We start from the raw sequence: 19,253 nt of genomic DNA on the forward strand, positions 1-19,253 counted from the left end.
GCAGAGCTGTACGGGCCAACCAACACCAACTCCCAGAGAGCACCGCGCCGGAGTGACGCACGACTACTTCCTGTTGTGCTTCCGCTGTTATGGTCAGACGATGGCTACACAGCAAAACGCATCATGGAAAACGACTGAATAATGTGGATTTGCAGTGGCCTCTTTCAGCATTATATAGGGTAGGTATTAAAAGCGTTGGGTGAAACTTGGTACTATGAATATTACAGTGTCGAGAGGTTCACAGGATGAGAAATGAATGGTTTATCAATTTTGTATGACGTAGCTAACCACCACGTAGTAGAAAAAAAAGTAGGCCAACTTGAATTAGGTAGAATTAATAGCTGTTTGTTCAGCGGAGGATCCTTTAATAATTTAGAAATATTAACATATGAATAAACAAGTGTTTTAAAAAAGTGCTGTAAATATGCTGAAGTGGTTATTTTTAATTGTCGACACTTCCATGGATCGAGTCGGGCTGGTTAGTAATGGAGAAACTTCTAGTGAAGAATAGAATAAACACCAGCTTTTAAACATAATGAAACCCGCGTATACATTTGAAAATAAACGTCCACGTACTTGTTACAACTGTATAAGGTCCCTGTGAAATCACATGCAATGTTTAATATATAACTCGTCTGCGATCGGTAATGTGCTGATGGGTATTTAAAGCAAATCAAAACCCCGATCTCCTCATAAGCCAGGGACATTAACTCTTACAGCATCGGTAAGTATTGACACTATATTGTGTTGTTCTTACTGTCCAGTTGAAAACAACATCAAAGATAGCGATAATTTAAAGTAATACAATCAGAGTTTTGTTTTTATAAATGTCTTTGTCTGGATTAGTGTTTTCGAGAAACAATCCAGGACTATCCTAATATAACCCCCCTAGGGCCTAAACCCGTATAATGACCATAAGCAAACAGTTTTTTTTATATTTTTTTTATGTAAAATGCTCAGATGGTTTGAGAAGGATTTAAATAATGGAATTTGCATAGCTTCATATTTGGTGTTTTGATGTATTGTTTATGTAGATAATCAAGACAATGTCTTATCCGTATTTTTATTTTATTTTTTAATACAAATTTAATAAGATTTAGACCTTGACAAGGAGATAAGGGATCATGTTGATTGGATAATTAAGCCGAATTGAATCCCAGTTCTTGCATTGACTCTTATTTGGAAATTACTCCTGAGACAATACCCTTGTTTTTTTGTTTTTGTATGTTAGTTTGGATATGTTGTAGTTTATTTTAGAATTAACTCTATCTTGATGATATGCAAATTAGTTTTGCAATTTACCTGCACTTTATAATTTATTTATGTTTGGATTAAGTTTTGCAACTGTACACTTGTTAGCATTGCCATCAATAAATTCTCTTCTTGTGACTCAACAGATGCCTAACGCTGATGTGACCATATCCCCATCAGAGCAGGAAGATGGGGACTTAATAGAACCTTGCCTGAAAAAGCTGAAATCCTCCGAAGAAATTCCAGAGCAGAAGGAACAAGATGCTCTGTGTGAGTCGCAGTCACTGGCGCAGGATCAGACATTGGCATTCCTGCCGCCAGCTGAGGAGATCCATCTGAATAAGGGTGATGCAGTAAGATCAGCACACAGCCAGGGAGATGAAGGGCCAGAGGAAGCTGGGAATGGAATTCCAGGTCAGGTCACCACAGGTATTGGGACTGTTGAGGAAGCAGATAGGAAATCGCCCAAACCTGAAAACCAAGAGAGAAATGGTACCCATGCTGGCACAGGAGACGCAGTGTCTGTTAAAAATGGAAGTGCAAACACTGCACAGCCCGGCAGTGAAACCACTCCCGTCAGTCAGAGAGACGGCCCCTCGGGTTCGTGGGGCACCAGCAGCACTGCCTTCATCGGCCCCAAGTGCAAGAGTGAATGTCGACGGCGGAAGAAGGACATTGAAAACAAGCTGAGTGAGTTCTACAAGGAGCTGGAGCAGATCGGGGACTCAGGTGTCGAGGGAGGGGGCCAGCACACCACCGGTCCCAGCTCTAGAGCAGGACGGAATGACAAGAGATCCTGGGACAACCCAAGACAGCAATCCAGGTTAGAAGGAAAGTCTAACGCTCCCAGAGGTAACCGCTCGAGTGCAGACGGTGGGCCTCGTCCATATCGTGACCGCTGGCAGAACAGGAGGCGTAGACCTAACTTCCATGGACCTGGGGATGATCACTGCTGGGAAGGGCCAGAGCCACCCTACCATTATTCTCAGTGGGAGCAGCCTCAGGCTTTCAATGCTCCTCATGGGCCTCCTTACCCAAGATTCCAGGGGCCTTATGATGGGCCTCCTAACTTCCCACCTTTTTACCCTCCCGATGGTAGGCCACATATGAACTCTTACTATGAGTACCCTGGAGACGACCAATCGTACCGATGGGAGGGTTCACAGTTTCCTCCAGGCCCTGGCTATGGAGATTATGACTTTCAGAATGACTGGTACAATGGAGCTCAAGGCTTTGGAGACGGAGCATATCCACCTCAGGGTTATGACGACCAGCTGAGTAGCAGTGGCTTTTCTTATTATGGAGAAGCAGCGTGGTCTCAGCCCTATGAACCTGGAAGCTCAGACTGGTACCAGTATGAACAGCAGCAGGAACAGCAGCAGCAGGGACAGCAGCAGGGACAGCAGCAGGAACAGCAGCAGGAACAGGAACAGGAGCAGGACCAGGACCAGGAGCAGGATCAAGCCCCAGAGTCAGACAAACAGTCAGGGTCGTCCCCAGTTCTCATACTTATGAGAGGGGTACCTGGGTCTGGCAAATCAACAATGGCCAAGTGAGTATGTTAACAGGGTGTGATTAGTGTGCCAAGATGTTAGTGGAGTTGGGTGGGCTTGATATTCCTGGTTCCGTAGTTAAATCATAATGTTCTGTGGAGTTACTGTTTGTCTTTAAGAAAAAATCACATTTTAACCATTTTCCCATAACAGTAGTTTAATATGATGGTTATCAAAAAGTGGAACTGGTCAGCAGAATGTATTGGCACATGACAAAGATTTTTGTATGGCTGTGTCATGGTATCTTGATTAGAAATATCACAGCATTATAATAATAATAATATTAATAGTACAGAATTTGTTCTGGAAGCCTTTGTTTTTGTGTCGTGCCAATAAAGTTCATTTGAATTTGAAATTTGTATGATGTTTCTGCCTGCAGGGAGCTGCTGTCCGCTGGGCCTGATGGTGTTGTTTTCAGCACTGATGACTTCTTCAATAAGGACGAGGGCTACACTTATGACCCTGGCCTGCTTGGAGATGCCCATGATTGGAATCAGAAAAGAGGTATCATTAATCAAATTACGTTGTTTACAAATTATAACTTTATATTATATATATATATATATATATATATATATATATATATATATATATATATATTGTATTTTTCAAGTCTTGCTGGGTCATTCCATTTTATGTTACTGTATGCCTTGCCCTGATATATTGTTTTGATAGTAATAGTTTTGCTCTGAGCTATTGGATAATTATCTTCAGAGATCACTTTTTTGTTTTGTTCTGTAAAATGTTTTCCTCTTGCCGTCTCTTTCAAGTGTTTCTAAAATCGCTTTATATATTTGTGTTTTTTTTTACAGCAAGGGAAGCTATGGATCAAGGCCATTCCCCCATCATAATAGATAATACAAACACACAGGCTTGGGAAATGAAGCCGTATGTGAAACTGGTGAGTGTATTTATTGCTTGAAGTTTTTTACTTTTAAAGAACTATTAAAAGCCTTCTGAAAATGCAGCTTTATACAACACCATGTATTATTTCTGTGTCACTTTTCTTTTTATTGTTCATATCCTCTCAGATGACGGAAACATCCATGGCAGCCGCAGTTAGTGTCAACTTGTAGTAGATTTTAAAACCTCATCAGTGTGTCACCATTCAAAAGCAAAGAAAGGCACATAGCCTAAATTTGAACCCACACATGGAGAGAGATGACTATCATTTCTACCTGCTCGGTGCTGATTAAACTTCTGTATTACAGACCACTATAATAAACCAGCTTTCAGAAGATAGTATATTTTCCCCATCATGGATTTCCAACCCATTCTCCTTCTTGCAGGCTTTAGAAAGAGGCTACAGAGTTGAGTTCCACGAACCAGACACCAGCTGGAAGTCTGATCCTTCAGAGTTAGAAAAGTAAGTGTATGTCAGACATCCGCTGCCTGTAGCTCAACTTAAACTGCGTGTTGTCTTCTTGTGAAGGTTTCTGAACCACATTCAGTTGGTCCGCAGCTGTATGTTCTGGACAGGAGACTAAAGCTTCTGTGGATTTATCAAACATCTAGTTACATGTCTGGTTACACTGTTTTTTTTTTTTTTCTCCACAGGAGGAACAAGCACAAGGTGCCCCAGGAGAAGATTGCTCAGATGCTGGAGAGATTTGAACAGCCCATGACTCTAGACATAGTTCTGAACTCGCAGGAGCCCTCCCACAAAGCCTCAGCAAGGCCCCCCGCGCGCCACAGACAGAGGTGGGGTGGCCCTGGCAGCCCTGAGGCATATCCCGTCACACAAACAGAAACCGAACACAATGAAAAACCTTGTTAGGGCTAAGATGCATCGCTCTAATCAGGGGCTTCTCCTATTCATTTGTGTTCATCCTTGGTTTGCTATACCCGGCAAAAAATGTTCATCCTTTTTGGGGTGGGGTGGGGGCTGGAAAACAGGAAATCACATATTAGAATCTTTTAATTACCAGTTAATTAGTCCTAGCAAGGTGATTGTATCTCTGCAATATAAATGTATTTTTTCCCCTAATAGGTTATAAATCAACTGCAAGCAATATGTACTAACTGGAAGGCTGCGAGACCCAGTTAAACTTTGTATTCCTCTTCTTCAATCAAAAGCCACTGACAGTAGGGTAATTAGACAGAGATCTATTTAACAAACCACTGTCCCAGACCGTGAGCCCAAACCTTTTGAGACGTGGCATCTCCTGTGTCTTTACAGACGCACTGTGACGAACAAAACAACCACCGATATGATATTGATCACTCGGACAAATGTGATGGATCAAACTAGTCAATGAATGTTATTACATGTATTTAGTTTCAGAAGATTTTGCATTACTAAACCATTTTTTATCACCTTAAATTGTGTTAAAATCAGTGTGTGTGCATAGAGCTCCATGCAATTTTTGTTTTTCTCATGTTGTCGATATGTAAGGCAGTGATAACGTGTTTTATGTCTTGGGCAGCTGTCCATTGAGTAGTGAACATTTGAAGTCTATATTCTGTGTTTTTTAAATGAAGTGCTTAGTCCTGGGGACTGGCATATTGTTGTTCTGTTTTAACTTTCTAAATTTAAACATTTCAGGAATTTATTTTCTTTAACTCAGGATAATCAACTTCTCTGGTGCTTTCATCCTTGCTGGTGTCTGCTTGTCTGAGCTGCAGCAAATAAGATCATATATTTCAGGTGTAATACATTTGGCTTTATGTATTAGTTTTATTGCAAATTTGACTCTACTCCTACTTATTATATTCTGCATTTATGACTCTTTCTCCACTCTCTGTCCTTAAGAAACACTCATCCATGCCTAATTTTCACTTGGTTGATATAATTTGACAATGTCAGTTGGACTGTTAGCAGTTACCTCCTCTGTTGCACTCAATCTCAAATTATGCCTACGCTGTAGAACGGCAGTGCAAGAAGAAGCCCCCAGGTGGGGAGGATTTAGCAGCTGTCCCGCAGAGAATCTGTCACGTGGCCTCTTAGAGTAGATGGAGTTGGAGGCCATTACACATATTGCCCACAGCCTCCCCCCGTGTTTTGCCATGCTGAAGTGCCACCAGCCTGGGCACTTTAGAACTGCATTGATGTATCCCTGTGGAGGTCTGTTTTCACTTCAAGTTCCCTGATCCCTTAATCACTGCTTCTATGTATACCTTGCTTCTCTTTGGCCGTATTGAAGTTGGTTTCAACCTGAGAAGAGACATTCTGGCTAAAGCATGGACTACATTTTGAAGAACTGAACACATTGCTATTCACATATAATACAAATACCAGTGCTCTGTCATGAAGTGCATGATGCAACAAGTGTGTGAATTTGCCAGGGTGTGGGGGATTTTCACATGATTATGATTTTGATTTTATTTTCAGACAGCAGTGCATATAGATTTTGTTTTTTAACAGCGGTTCCTTTTTTAAAATTCAATGTTTAATAATGCTTTTTAAAACTCTGGAGTGGATTACAATTTACACTTTACAAATTCCTTTGGATGGCATAATGGATGTTGTGTTCCTCTCATGATTTTGTATTACCTTTGGTTCGTAATGATAGTAATTCAGTGTCATTTTATATATTGTTTTGCTCTTGATTTAGATTAGCACTCTGTATTACTCAATCAGAGAGGCTTTGGGAAGTTAAAAACAAATGGTTTCATATTTAATCTCTCACAGGGGTAAATATAATGGGGTGATTGTAGGAATTTTAAAAAAATTACCTTTAAGTGACATACATGATGTAGCACCAGCACTGTACACTGGACTGAAGAAGAATTTAGAAATCAAGCAAAAACTTGAGAATCGAGACACATTGAAATACGCTAAATCTATTTAATTTACAAATGACTATTTTTGTATATAATGTAAAGCGTTTTTTGTAAATGTGGATTTGTTTTCTTGTTTTAATGTAATTTTAAAATTAAACTTTCAAATTATTTCACTTTCATTTTATTTCACGAACATTGTTTTTATTATTATATCACAGTGAATATACATTTTAGGTCATTTTAGGTCAAATTGTAGCAAATAGAAAGTTAATATTACAGTTCGTTTATATGTTATTACATTTGTTCAAAGAAAGTAGAAGACATAATAGCTCCTTTTCACAGCGGGAATGAAATCTAATTTCTCTTTTTGAGTTGCTACTCTGTAAATGATCACGTTGTGATCTTTTACTGTAATTATCACTCTTCTCTGTTTTAATGTTTTTTTCCAAGGGGAAAATATAAATACATTAGTGACATTAGCTTTTCATTTGCATAATTACATTTTTAGAAGTTGGTCTGATTTTATTCAACTTTGACTGTAGACACATTACCATGTAACAAAGACGGATGTTTCCAATTATTAATTACTAGATTGCACACACATTACCTCTCAAGGATAAATATGACCGATACACTTAAAGACATGCATTGCAGAACCACATCTCACTCAGATGACATCCGCCTAGACAATACTCTTAAGGTTTGTATCTTTATTTAATTATTCTTAGTGGTGGCACAGTGGTGCTCTGGGGTGCACCCAGAATGGCACTGGGAAGCATAGTCCAAAAGCAGGAGTTACATGGTTGTTAGGGGTAGGGAGGACACTTTTAAGATGCTTTTAAATTTGAATTGATGTCTTATGCAAAAATAGTTTCAATATAAGTAGACAGGGCTGAGCCTGTGCGCTTACTGCCTGTCCATAGTTTTAGTCTGTTGCCTGTATGTTTTTAATTTCCTTATCATGTTTTGAAGGGCCATTCTGTGGGTTTGTGTGAGCAAAATGCTGGCACTGACCCTTTGTGACACTTGTTTTGCAAGTTTGGACTATAAGGAATCTGAACTTTATAATTGAAGTTGTGTACTTAAGCTTTAATAGCTTCATAGGATTGAATAGCTTTCTCTAATTACAATAAAATAATGAAACAAATAATAGATGTATAAGGCTTACATATGAATTGATACTTTCTAATTATTGAAATTGTCATGTTTGGAATTGTGATTTTAATAGGTTATTATACCGTATATGATCACACATTGTGATGTCTCAAATGGATTATACTTCTATTTACATGAAACTATAAGGAAATGTAATTTGCTTTTGAAGCTAGTTTAAATCCCCAAAAAGATACATCATGTATGAAATACACAAGAAATACCAGTGAACCTTTGTTTTATTTAATTTAACCAAATGTACTCAATGCATGGTGTTTACACTAATTCGTTTAGACATTTTGAAACCTCTAAAATTAATCCTCTACAAAAACATTCCTGAACTATTTTGTCGGGGAGTAAATGCAGACAGTCTCTGGTATTACTGAAGTAGGATCTGAGATTTAATGTATGCATCTGTTCTTATTTGTAGAAATGGGGGGATAAAACTGAAGTCCAAACAGAGGAGAAACGCAAGACATAGAGGACTCCAGAGAGCTAAAGCGGAGGACAATAAAGGCACTGAGAACCACAGAGATGTACACAGCTCTTCAGAGCTTTGGTCTGCAAATTCTGAAGAAGAGGGTTGCATCCCTACCAGCGGCTGTGTGCCTTCAGGAAGTCCTGTACCCTCCCAGTTGACTGCTGAAGGATATAGTAGTGATGTGTCTTACGAAGAGTTAAGATTTTTGCACTCTACGCATGTGACCAAAGAGGAATCGGTTTCTGAACACAGTCGTTTTTCTAGCTACCTCGATCGAGTCTTTGAAAACCTGTACACTTATTTTGGGAAAACTATTCCAAAAAACATGGGACAAACTGACCCAGCTGGTGGTTATATTGTTGGGGTTGAAGTGCCTCAGACACAAGATCTTTCTGTTGATGAAAATGGGAATTTCCAACAGGCTTGGGTAGGTGACAAATGCTGTGAAGATGTCAGTGAATTTAGAGAACACATGCCCGTAAAAAGCTTGCCCTCTAGTATAATATCAGCGAACTTCGCTGTTGAGGATTGCTCTTCCGAACTCAATGTTGCTTGTTTTGACTTCGAGTCTGAGAATGATAATGCTACAGTTATACCAGACTCGAAACAGCCAGAGTGCTTCTGTGTGTCTGATGGGCCTCCGCTAGAAGATGGTGCTAACAAACGGGCTTTTTGGAAACCAAAGGAATTCAGCACCAAGATAACTATGTCTTCTGCTAAGCAATCAAACAGTTCTGATGTGACAGAGCAAGTTACATCTTTAAACAATGACTTTTCCTTGCTGCATTTAAAGGAGGTGTGTCTTGGAGGAGCCCAGGACCATGGAATTTCACCAACGGGTGACAGCACTGCTGCTCCCTTAGAGAGCAATGGCACATGGCATGAGAAGTCCAATGGAAGATCCTCAACTCCAAGGAAACTGAGGCGACCCTACAACTTGGCTCCCACGTTTGATTTTGCACAGCAGAGAGAAACTAGCTGTGGAGGGGACACAAAGAAAGAAATCGCCTTTCCTGAAGACCAAAATGAGGGGACTGAATCACAGAGGTCCATGCCCGGAGTCTCTGTAAGAAAGGTGATTGAAGATGAGAGGAAGAAGACCTGTGGAGGAGCAAAAGACACGGCTGCCAGAAACTGGGGTTCTGTCAGTGTCGTGCCTATGGCTGAAGACCCCATAGAGGCATGCATGGGGTCTCCCACAGGACACAAGCAGTGCTGTACACCAGCCAAGGAACATGTGAGTCGGTGGGGGTGTGATGATTTGGACCTTAGCTTGTATGAAAAGGTCCAGACGGATGGAAATGTACCTGAGTGCGCTAGTTCACCTCCAAAGCTGACTGCAAATCAACCAGACTTATTATCATCCGTTACTAAGGCTCCTTTTAAAGACATGTTGGAATTTGTGGAGCCTAGCGCTCAGACTCTCGCAGAGGAACAAAGCGGTTCTGAAAGAGATTTGCTGGAAGTCGGAGAACACCAGAGGAACAGCATCGCCTACGGACGATTCCCTTGCCTTCGTCTGTCCCTGGGGCTCGCTTTGCAGCTGGAGGAGCTGTTTGGACCCATCGGTTTGGAGTTTGGTAAGGTTGCGTTTTTGTATTGGAACGGGTCTATGGCTTCATGTATGTTTTGTAAAAGTGTGTCCTTTGATAGTTTTGAATGTCTACTTCAGGACACACTACATTTACAACAGGCTGTTAGATGCACAGTGTCAATTACAATCTTGACCTATCTTTGATATTGTTGATGTCAGTATTAATTCACATGAATACTGTCACTATTCTCCACATTTGACATATTCAGTTAGAGGTGGTTTAGCTTTGTGCTCTGATCTATGTTGCAAATCAGGAGATGGAGAAGAGTTCACATTTTCCTCAGCAAAATCTATCCAGCATCTGCCCTGCACTTCCCAGAATAATCTTTCATTCAGTTAAACTATCTTATCTCAAACGTGTCTTCCATGTTTAAAATGACAATGCCATTTATTTGGGGAATAGCTAGTCATGTATGTGTGTTTAATGGAATAGTCAAATAAAGCCCCATCCTGTATAACCTTTTTAAGAACGGCTTGATCCAAATCTGAACATTTTACATGGTTTATATCATATAAATACAGATTCCCTGCTCCCTGAAGATTATGTTGTGCCTTTGGATTGGAAGTTATCAGAATTGATCCATTTCCAGTGGAAAAAAAACATCGAGGTAAGGAGATTTAAATGACCTCACAAAGGGAAAGGACCGGGCTGCGTTTTACCCTGCTACGTTTAAATTGACAAAGCCTGTAAGAAGCATATAATAAGACTAGAAAGAAATCTGCATTTCAGACTGTTAGACCTCCATCGTTTCTCTTTTAGGAAAAACAGAAGTATGCTGACACAGTGTCTGATATCCTCTTTACAGGTATGTGGTGGGGTTGGGTTTTTGTCCAGTTTATTTTTAATCAATTTGTCCCCTTTATCCCACCTCCCTGCCACTCTTTAACATGTAAACACCTACATAAATATATGAGAAGTGTTTCCTTCCTATACAACTGCTTAATTATGATTTCCCTTCTTTAAGTTAAAAAGATAACATTTATTGCAGTCCTTCTATTTATTCCAGCAAGCTTTAACATGAAAGGAGAACCATATTAAAGTGAGTCAGTGTGTTTTGAGTGGGTATGCTCTCAGAGGCATTATAAACTGGGCTTCACAATACATGCCTCATCTCTCCTATTACAGGAACTGTGGTTGGCAATGAAGATGAGAGCAGCTGTGCAGAGATCGGAGGATTGGCATTTCAGCATACAGAGAGAAAAGACAAAACCCGCAAACACCCGTCCACAGTTTCCTCCACTGAGTAATCACTTCAGTCACTACGTGTTATAGCACTAGTCCTAAATGCACTAAGTTGTCACTGTTGTTTTACCCTACACTGTTCTTCAAGGGAACTGTCCAATCACAGCACTGTGAATTGTAGTAACCTTTTACGACACACCTGCGTCAGCATCTTCTACTTTTTGGGCAAAGGGCAGGTTTTGAAATGTGGCCCTGTGGTTTTCACAGAATAAGAGAATAACTGAAAAAACAAACCAGAAAACAAATAAATTGTTTTCATAGATGCTGTATCCGAGTTGTCTTTTGATCTTTGCTATTTAAATTGTATTATTATTACAAATGTTCTATGCAGAGATTAGTTAATTAATTAATTAAGTGCATATAAGAAAGCAACCAGAAAGTACAATTTAATCAGTCCAATCCAGACAGACAACTATCTTTGTGAGTTTTTTAGGTAGTAAAGAATAGGTGATTGATTAATACAATTTCACACTATACAATTTTAGTTTTTTTGTTTTGGTTTAGTTTAAGTTTTGTTGTTCTGACAATTGTCTGGAAGAATCAGTATTGAATGCCTCAGTTTCATTTCTGTATTTACCTTGTTGTCTGTGGTTTTCAATGTTGCCTATTCAATACTGTGATTATAACATCATACCATGCATGTGCCATGGGGCTAGACTTCCAGCCCCTCTCCTATATCCCCCAAAAGCGCCTGTTTCTCAGGCACACATATCTTCCACGTCTGTTTTTCTTCCTTGTGATTCCCTTTGTAGTGCTCTGTTGTGTTTGCCCCACTAGCTGAAGAAAAAGACTCACTATTTATTGCTCTGATCCTGTGTAACAAACCATTCCCCTTCAGAAGTACCAGCAAACATTTTCCCAAGAGAGCTTTAAAATGGAAGGGTGATGAGCAAACTGAGAAGCAGGGTAACTTATCTCACTGTTTACTGCCCAGACATCTGTGTACTTTTTACACCCACACCCAGATAAGAGGGGCGATTCGTGGCTTCATTGCCGGACGGCCAAGAATCAAATAACATTCTTGTGTTTTTTTAACACCCACAATGAAATACACGTTTGAGCTCCTAGGCGTGCGTGCTTTGCGTTGTTTTCTATTGTCTCGTCTACCTGCACACCTGCGTGGAGGACTCGGTTCAGTTAATACACAGTATTAATATGTGGTCATGTTGTGTGATTTGCGTTGCCGGTGTCACGATGCCTCGTTTGCTGCTGCTGTGTGTCACTGCGGTGGAGACGCTGATGCTATAAAGCGCGCAGGCGCGACTCGGACTCTGGGCTTCACTGCACACACCGCGCCGCGCCGCGCACAGGCAATGGGAAGAAGACAACTTTACAACAGAAAGCCAAACCTTATCATCATGAGGGGTCTTCCAGGGTCAAGGAGAACAGGTCGAGCTAAGTAAGCTACTATAATACCATCATGTAGCCTATGGATAGTGAAAGTGTATTTGGCATCTTACACGTCTGTCTGTGTGCTGTTAACGCAGGCAGCAGTGTGGATAGAGCTCAGGGCTCTGGACTGCGCAGCTGCTGCGCCGCTCTTGTACCCTTGAGCAAGGTACTATACGTGGATTGCTCTAGTAAATGCCCAGCTGTATACATTAGCCTGTATAAAGAAAAGAATGGATCAGGGTGTCTGCTAAGAAAACGAGTAATTATAATAGCATGGGAACCATTAGCAGATATCCCACGTTTGCTCTACATGCTGCCAGTGCTTTGAATTGTTTTGTAAAGAAGTGCACTGAGACTTTGTTTGTACCACATCTGTAAACACAGAACCATCTGGTAAACTGTTTCCGCAAAGATAGTTCCAGGGTGAATTCGTGATTTCAGTGAGAAAATATGAAGAAAAACAAGTATGATTTTAATTTGTATTTAGTAATAGCCTATATTTGCCTAAAATGTGTATATTTTAAGAATGAATACAGATAATACAATAAAATTGTTCTTTCGGTGTACTGATGTCCAGCTTTTGGACTGTAATCATGTTACACTACAAACCATTGTAAGGAGCAAATGAACAACAGAAAGACTGAAGAGAATTGTACTTTTTATTTTATGTTTTTATTTTTTGTGTGCTTGATACGCATCTTACTACTAGTGTTATATTTGTTGTGCCCATAAAACTGACTCAAAACTAAATATTGTGTCGGTTATGTAAAGTGTTACATTTAGGGTGCAGTCACATTAAAATGTCTTGTTTCTTATAACAACACTATATATATTATTATGATTTTAATTAGAAGCAAATATTTTCTAAAAGCTAAGCAATGGTTAAAATAGTACATTTGACTAGCATAACGTTGCCTCCTCTTCTAAAATGGACTTGTTCAAGGATAAATGTTTGTTTTAGTTTTATTCACATCGGTTTCTGCTTTTTCCCACGTTGCTCTGTACATGAAACCGGTTGTTTAGTAACTTTGCAAGTTATTAACTTTTTTGAAAGTGGAACAAAATTAGGTCGAATAAAACCTTGATAACATTTCTAAAATGTACTGTATGTTATGAAATCTTTTAGGCCTACGTGTCCAATGCAATGTAAATCTTGCTTTTCCTTTTAGAAAAATAATAAGTGCCTATGGCCGAGGAGTGATCTGCAGCACGAATGACTACTACAGAGATAAAAATGGAGAAATGAATTACAGACATGAGTTAAAGGATATTGCACATCGATGGAATCAAGAGAAAGGTATATTTAATACTGTTTAATAATGTATATTTAATAATGTTTTTGCTGTTATTATTATTATTATTATTATTATTAAAGAATACCTCCAGTGTTGTACAAAAAGCTATTCATAGTTGTCTTCCATTTTTATTAGCTGAAGAAGCCATGCAATGTGGAGAAGATCCAGTTATCATTAATAATACCAATGTGCGGCTTTGGGAAATGAAGCCATATGTTATAAAGGTATGAAGAACACTAAAATATGACAATCAAATAAAACATATGTTAAAGAGGATGACCATTTAATACAGTTTTCCTCATTCTTGTGTAAATTGTATTGAGAAGTTAAATAATTACATAAAATGCAGGATGTCAGCTCAGAACAATGTGCCTCTTTGTCTGGGGTTTCAGTGACTGTGGAAATTGTACGTACAACATTCTAAACATAGAGAAAGAGTTGAAGAAGAAGGGGAAATCCATGACAAGTTTAATTAAAGCCTTTTCAACAATGAATAATAAAAGCAAATACCAAATATAAGTGACTCATCTGGGGATATTCTAAAAAGAACAGAGATTGACTTTCAGAAATCACTACCAACGTATACAGGCAGTACAGCTCTCCTTGTTGGCTGAGGGTCTGTATAAGTGAAGTGGAGTATCTTGTATCTTCTGATGCGTAACCAAAGAACCCATTTCTGAAGATTTGGTTTTGGCAAATTACTTTTTAGTCCCATATCTGATTGAGTCTGGAGTTGTTTGGTCATATCATGCAGGGTGACGGGGCTTCTCATGCACTCTGACCAGCAACAAGGCCATTCAGAAATATATGCACGTTAAATGATGGTGAGATTTACAGATATAACATTGTCACATTCCCTCTTCACCCTCTAGTAGCTTTAGGATGACCGCAGCACTACATATAACACCATATAGTTTAGTTTTGATTCTGAATTTTTTATAAGTGAATATATTTTGAGAGGTCTTCAATTAAAGTCAATGACACCTTTCTTTCTTGTTTGTCGTTATTCTCTAGAGATTAATATGCTTCTAATCCACTTCATTTGGGATTTTACGAAAATAATTCTAACTATTATTGCTTATAACATTAGTTTGTCATGTTATTGTAAATAACATCATTTCTGGGTTTTTTTTTAACACTTGTATTAATATACACTATTTATTACAACTGTATATTTCATATTTTAAGATTTCTCTCTGTGAAATAACTTCCTGCGGTCGTTTATTTATTTTTTTCTAAATAAATTTTACAGGCTCTTCAATATAGTTATTGGGTCACTTTCATAGAACCTGATAAAGAGTGGCATTGGGATATCGATAAACTGGCAAGGTATGTAGAAAAAAAAAATCATATTAATTCCTCAGTCTAATCCGAATTAAATTTAGTAATGTATGTCAAAATCCCAAATTAGTATTTGGAACCCAAATGGACAATAGAGTCTGGCATGTTGTGCAAACATGAACATACATCAATCCTATGTCATTTTAGCAGCACTTGGGGGGACAGTGCTGGTATGGCAGTGGGGTTCACAGTAAAAACTCAGCAGCAGTTTGAATGCACTATGTTGTGTGAACATGTCCTGAGTTCTGTGGAGGTTGTCACCACCCACATTGTTAGACTCGTGCTTGTGTTCATGTGTCTGCTGTAAGAATGGGTGGATGTGCATTGTTGGTGGAAAGTCTTGTTGCCATTTGTTGAAGTGTCTTTATTTCATCCTTTAATAGAAACACCAAGGACAAAGTGCCAAGGGTAGTAATAGAAAGAATGTATGATAAATATGAAGAATGCCATCATATCTATGATGTACTACGCTCATAGTAGCCTTGGAGAAATTGAAGTTCGATCAGCTTCCTCAAGCTTTCCCAGCGACTTCAGACATCAAAGAGTTCACCCATTTAAAAAAAAAAAAAAAAACTTTGAAAAAGACATAACTGTTATTGTTTCTATATGGGTTTTTTTCTAAAAACTATTTGCTTTTTTAAAAAAGATTTTAAAAGATTAAAAAGATTAAATATTTGCAAGTTTGCTATTTTTAGTTCCCTGTTTTTATTTTGTATAACTGAGAGAAAAGAGGTGTGTTTTGTCTACATCCAGCACTTGAATTCAGCTTCATAGAAATTAAAGATATTGTGCTGACTAAAGTTGTATTATTCATCCTAGACTGACCTGTTAGTGTCAGGGTTGCTGTGTAGCTCCTGATTTATATTGCTTTCATATTGCATCCCATACATAACTAAAACTACATGGCCCAAGTATTTTATTGTTTCAAATTTGTAACTTTGATTTAATACATGTAATCTTTGCTTTGATTTCCATCGCTTCCTCAACTTTCTCCATTAAATGACATATTTCACTTTGCCTAACGGTTACAGTCTGTGTCATTGCATTTCATCTCCTTTTTGTGCTCAACCTGTAAATCCCCAGTGTTTGGTGATATCACGCAGTTATTCTTCACCATTTTGTGTAATCACATTACACATAGTATAATCACTAGGAAACCGAAACTTTAAAACGAGTTAAAAGCGAGAGGGAGCAGATGCTTTGTGCGAGTGAGTGTTAGAGAGCACAATCAGTGAGATAGAGAGGGGTATTTGTGTTATTTGGGCGTGGGTCCCAGCCAATAGGGATCCCTAGTTCTGTGTTCCAAAGGGCAATAAACTCCCAACGTTGCTTTGAACAGTTGTCTGCAGTCCGTCATTAAAAATAAATAAAAGAGCCCCCCGTTCGCTACAATGGTGTTGGAGATGTGGGATGCAGCCTACACGGTGGGGGAGGGGAGAGCAGCACTGGAGGAGCTGAGACATCGCGGGGGAAAAGTTAATGAGGCATCACGGGGAAAAACGAGACGGGGCGTAAGATGGCAGCCATGTTCAACAACAGAATAGAGGGCGCCGGGCGAGAGAGTGTAAACAAGACGGCCTGCAGTCCGCCGCAGGAGAGAGGTGAGTGAAACTGGAAGAGTTTCAAGAAGGAATTGCAGGATAGAGCAAATGTAAATAACTGGAGCGGCGATATGAGACTGATACAGTTAACGAGGCGCTTAAATAAGGAGGAGTTCGGGCAATTGAGCAAGCTTTGTGGGAGCAGACTCGTTCATACATGGCCGCTGCTCTACCGGCAACAGGGAGACTACATACATAGGAGACCCAGGATGGGTTGCAGAACAGAGGGGGCTGACAGACCGCCGCATGGAGGTGAAGGTCAGGCGATATGACGGACAGGCAGACTGGGAAGCCTACTGGGCTAAGTTTCAGATGGTGGCCCAGGCAAATGGATGGAACCCGAGGGAGAGAACGGTGCAGTTGACAGTGGCCCTGGAGGGGGAAGCGCTATGGGCCCTGCGGGAATGAATGACACTGAACCTGCTGATAGCCAGGCTATAGTTACAGCGCTTGAATGCCGTTTTGGGGACATGGAGCCTGCAGTTACCTCACCCAGAAGGGCTACCCCACCTTCACAGCTGCAGCCCAGGAGGACTTAGTGACAGAAGTGTTCCTCCGTGGCCTGACCCCCGAGTCCCAGCATCACCATGTGTGTCTGAGTGCACCTGCCTCTCTGGAGCAGGCCTTAAAGCAGACGAAGGACAGGAGTCCCAGGGCTTGTCCATGGCCTACACGACAGCTGGAAATTGCCAAAGTGGCAGCTGGGGATGCCGTCCAAGTGCGACCATCAACCCCGCTGATGCTGGCGCTGTGGATAAGCGGGACTCTTCTGCTCTGCTGGCACTCCAAGCCCTATCCTACAGGGAAACAGGAGGGGGATCCAGTCCCAGAGATGCAAGCTGCTGGCCTGGACCCTCGCCCCTCCCCCAACACACCTTTCCCCATCAACCTCATGGGCTGCACTGCAACAGGCAATTTCTGTCATGTCGCCATCCAAATCTAAGGAGTCCCTTGCCGCGCCTTGGTTGACACTGGCTCCATGGTCTTCCTCGTCCGCCCCAACATCCTCCCAACAGAAGCCAGGATGGAACCAATGTCCGTGTATCTAAGCACAGTGACAGTGGCATGGTGACGTGGTGCCCATGCTGGGTAAGAGCAGGCTGCAGATTGAGGTGGCAGGGCGCACCCTGTACCTGTCCATGTGGGTTGCTGAGGTACAGGACCTTCTGTGGCTGGACTTTCTGCGCTTTGCCGGGGGGCAGTTGGATCTCCAGGCAGGGACTATGAAGCTACAGGCAGCCATTCTGTGCGCTTGATCCCACTGGAGGGGACTGCGCTGCGTGCAGACCCTAGCCACCCTCAGAGCCACCAGCCCCCCACTCCCCTGGGGTCCCACGCTGGTCCCCCTCCCAAGCCTGTCGGGCACAGGCCAGCTGGGTTCTCCCTCTCTACCCACGCCCTCCCTGCCTACAACCAGATACAGATGACAGTGCCACTGCCACTGCCCACTCAATTTGGAAACGGAGCTGCAAGGGGCTGCAAGCAGAGCAACGCCGTCAGTTATGGGAGCTCCTGTTCAAGTTCCGCCATAGTTTTGCCATCATGTCGTCGGACTTCGGGCGAACGCAGCTGGTCCTTCATCCCATCAACACAGGGGAGGCCTCGCCCATCAGGCAGCCCCCCCGCCGCTTGTTGCTTGCTCATCAGGCAGCAGCCAACCAAGTCCTGGAGGAGATGAAAGCCGCTGGAGTGATTGAGCCCTCCAACAGCCCCTGGGCCTCACCGGTGGTCATGGTGCATAAGAAGGACGGCCAGTGGCGATTCTGCATGGACTACTGAGGTGACCCTGAAAGAATCCTATCCCCTTCCCCGCATCGATGAGTCCCTTGACCTGGTGGCAGGATCGAAGTGGTTCTCCTTGCTGGATCTTGCGGAGCGGCTACTGGCAGGTGGCTCTGACCCCAGAGGCAAGACCCAAGACTGCTTTCTCCACGGACCATGGCTTGTACCATGCCATTTGGCCTCTGCAACGCCCCGGCGACATTCGAGCGGCTGATGGAGAGGGTCCTCGCCGGAGTGCCCCCTACGCATTGCCTGGTTTACCTGGACGACCTGTTCGTTCATGGGAGCAGCTTTGCTGAGGCCATCACTGCACTGAGGGAAGTCCTGGAGAAGGTGACCAAGGCCGGGTTGAAGCTGCACCCGGAGAAGTGCCACCTGCTGCGGAGAGAGGTGTCCTTCCTCGGCCACCAGGTGAGTGGGGACGGGATCACGGCTGAGGTGGACAAGATTGAGGCCATCCAGGGCTGGCCCCAGCCCACCTGCTTGAGACAGCTGAGAGCGTTTTTGCGACTCACCACCTATTATCATCGGTTTGTGCCCCACTTTGCCACCATTGCTGCCCTGTTTAACCACCTGACACACAAAAACTAGCCTTTCACCTGGTCCCAGGAGAGGCAGGAGGCTTTCAATGCACTGAAGGAGGCCCTTTGCCATGTGCCAGTGCTGGCAGCCCCGGATCCACAGCGTCCGTTCATCCTGGACACTGACGCCAGCACTTCATGCACTACCTGTGTAGCCTCCCCTTTACTGTCCATACAGACCACACCGCCTTGCGGTGGCTTATGTCATTCCGGGAGCCGGAGGGATAGGTGGCCCGCTGGATCGAGCAGCTGCAGGCTTTGCAG

At 41.8% G+C, this 19,253-nt stretch overlaps 1 protein-coding gene across 2 annotated transcripts; it reads left to right on the forward strand.

Annotated features, from left to right (window-relative positions):
- Positions 1-51: 51 nt before the first annotated feature.
- LOC136746884 (uncharacterized) lies at positions 52-12,396 on the forward strand. Of its 2 annotated transcripts, XM_066699738.1 has the most exons (10): positions 52-179; positions 1,398-2,803; positions 3,184-3,308; positions 3,617-3,705; positions 4,094-4,170; positions 4,362-4,505; positions 8,110-9,740; positions 10,277-10,362; positions 10,515-10,560; positions 10,881-12,396. In XM_066699738.1, exons 1-10 carry the CDS (start codon positions 90-92, stop codon positions 11,000-11,002), a joined length of 3,816 nt encoding a protein of 1,271 aa, XP_066555835.1. In that variant the 5' UTR covers positions 52-89; the 3' UTR covers positions 11,003-12,396. The 2 variants fall into 2 exon arrangements, with proteins under 2 accessions (XP_066555835.1, XP_066555836.1); XM_066699739.1 differs by lacking the exon at positions 10,515-10,560.
- Positions 12,397-19,253: the final 6,857 nt, after the last annotated feature.

Source organism: Amia ocellicauda, chromosome 3 (genome assembly GCF_036373705.1).
Source record: "Amia ocellicauda isolate fAmiCal2 chromosome 3, fAmiCal2.hap1, whole genome shotgun sequence".
Classification (NCBI taxonomy): Eukaryota; Metazoa; Chordata; class Actinopteri; order Amiiformes; family Amiidae; genus Amia; species Amia ocellicauda.

What these genes read in the sequence shown, in the direction of transcription:
- LOC136746884 (XM_066699738.1), top strand. Translation starts at nt 90, where the DNA reads ATGGTCAGACGATGGCTACACAGCAAAACGCATCATGGAAAACGACTG. An exon ending in GATCCTTCAGAGTTAGAAAA is followed by an intron (nt 4,171 to 4,361) that starts GTAAGTGTATGT and finishes TTTTCTCCACAG; the next exon opens with GAGGAACAAGCACAAGGTGC. An exon ending in AGTGGAAAAAAAACATCGAG is followed by an intron (nt 10,363 to 10,514) that starts GTAAGGAGATTT and finishes TTTCTCTTTTAG; the next exon opens with GAAAAACAGAAGTATGCTGA.